Raw genomic sequence first — 1455 nt, 5'->3', positions numbered from 1 at the left:
GAAGAGTTACTGTGCCTGTTCACACTGCCAGAACTCAAGGATTTTTGAATTGGCACCGGAGCACACATCATAGTTGCTAAAGCTGCCATTTCTCCTGCCCCTTCGGCAATGTCATCAACAGTACAAACAATTTCATCAATCTCTGGAACACTGGGTTCACCGTTTGGTGCCATACTACGTGACATAATTGCACGTGCATTTGAAAATGAAGCATCATACTCCCGGCCCTTGATCCTGGAGAGCAGCAACCATTTTGCCCAATGAGAATCACCCTGGATACATTAAACAGATTCTTGGCATTCTCAGAAATTTAGTTTTCAAAAGACAAACCAAAAGGCGTAGAAAGAACAGACATATTAACACAAATATTTTATGGACGTGGAATGCACTTACAACAGCTTCCTGCAATGAACTGAGTGAATCATTATCTAGGACCAATTTGTGATGATCAAGGTACAGATCCAGAAGGTTGGGCAGATTATATTGTGTGCAATAATGTATGAATAGCTTGTGTACAGCATTCAGGGTATCAACATTTTCTCCTCCCTTCTTTATGGACAAACAGAGATCTAAGGATGGCCTACAAGATTCCTCCTTAAATGAAACTTCGCAATTACCAAGGATGACACCTGCCCGAGCCAGGAGGTATACTACATCTAAAGCGTTTTCCCAATATTCTTTCAAAAATATAAACTTTCTAGCAAGTTCCTGCTCCATGAGTGTTGTTAGCCAGAAGGAGCACCGGATATCTGCAGGCAACCTAAATATCTTGATATAAGGAACATCCAGAAGTACAGCATCCACTTCTTCAATGGAGCATATATACTCGCTACGGGAAGAAATGGGATAATTTACGCCGGGAGACTGCTTCGGACAATCCAAAGCAATTTGTAAACTTCCATCATATAATACATCATCAGGAATGAGATCCAACAGCTTAACGACTTCATCCCAGTCATTGTGACACATATAATACTCGAGCTGGGAATCCCATGGAACATGAACACCTATGACTAAAGGCTGATCCAAGACTATCTGCACAAAAAATTCAAAAAGAAACATTACTAAAACTAAAACATGCAGACATTGCTTGAAACGAACAAAAAATCTTTTAGTGAATTTATGGAGTAATACAGGGAAAAAAAAAGCATAACTTTAAAATATATCACTGTGACTCTCACAATTGAAATCTCATGTCGACTTCCAGTTCACAGGTTTATGTAGGACACAAATTGCAGTAGCAACCATCTAATGCATACAATTTGTTAAAACAAGGAAACAGCTAACAAAATCCTGTATAGAACTCATGTAAGACTACAAACAAAGTTATGCTATGCATTTCAACGATTAATACAACTGGTCCAATTCCAAGCTAAACATGCAGAGTATGTTGAAATCAATTTGAACTTCCCCCTGGACCTGGAGGTACTTATATTATGGACTGGTGCAATTAGA

General features: G+C 39.0%; 1 protein-coding gene across 2 annotated transcripts in view; it reads right to left on the bottom strand.

Moving 5' to 3' along the window:
• Nucleotides 1-1455, bottom strand: part of LOC104716225 — a 21419-nt gene that overhangs the window by 12518 nt on the left and 7446 nt on the right. Inside the window, exons 11-12 of one of the 2 annotated variants that reach the window (XM_010433612.2) lie at nt 394-497; nt 16-272 (exon numbers count right to left, since the gene is read on the bottom strand). In XM_010433612.2, coding sequence (XP_010431914.1) covers nt 16-272; nt 394-497 — 361 coding nt within the window. Of the gene's footprint in view, nt 1-15; nt 273-393; nt 1036-1455 lie in introns of both variants that reach the window. The other variant, XM_010433613.2, reaches the window with a different exon arrangement.

The sequence above is a fragment of the Camelina sativa genome, chromosome 10 (genome assembly GCF_000633955.1).
Source record: "Camelina sativa cultivar DH55 chromosome 10, Cs, whole genome shotgun sequence".
NCBI classification, from domain to species: Eukaryota; Viridiplantae; Streptophyta; class Magnoliopsida; order Brassicales; family Brassicaceae; genus Camelina; species Camelina sativa.
The sequence above is the reverse complement of the archived record's forward strand: the minus strand, read 5'-3'. Positions and strand labels throughout refer to the sequence as shown.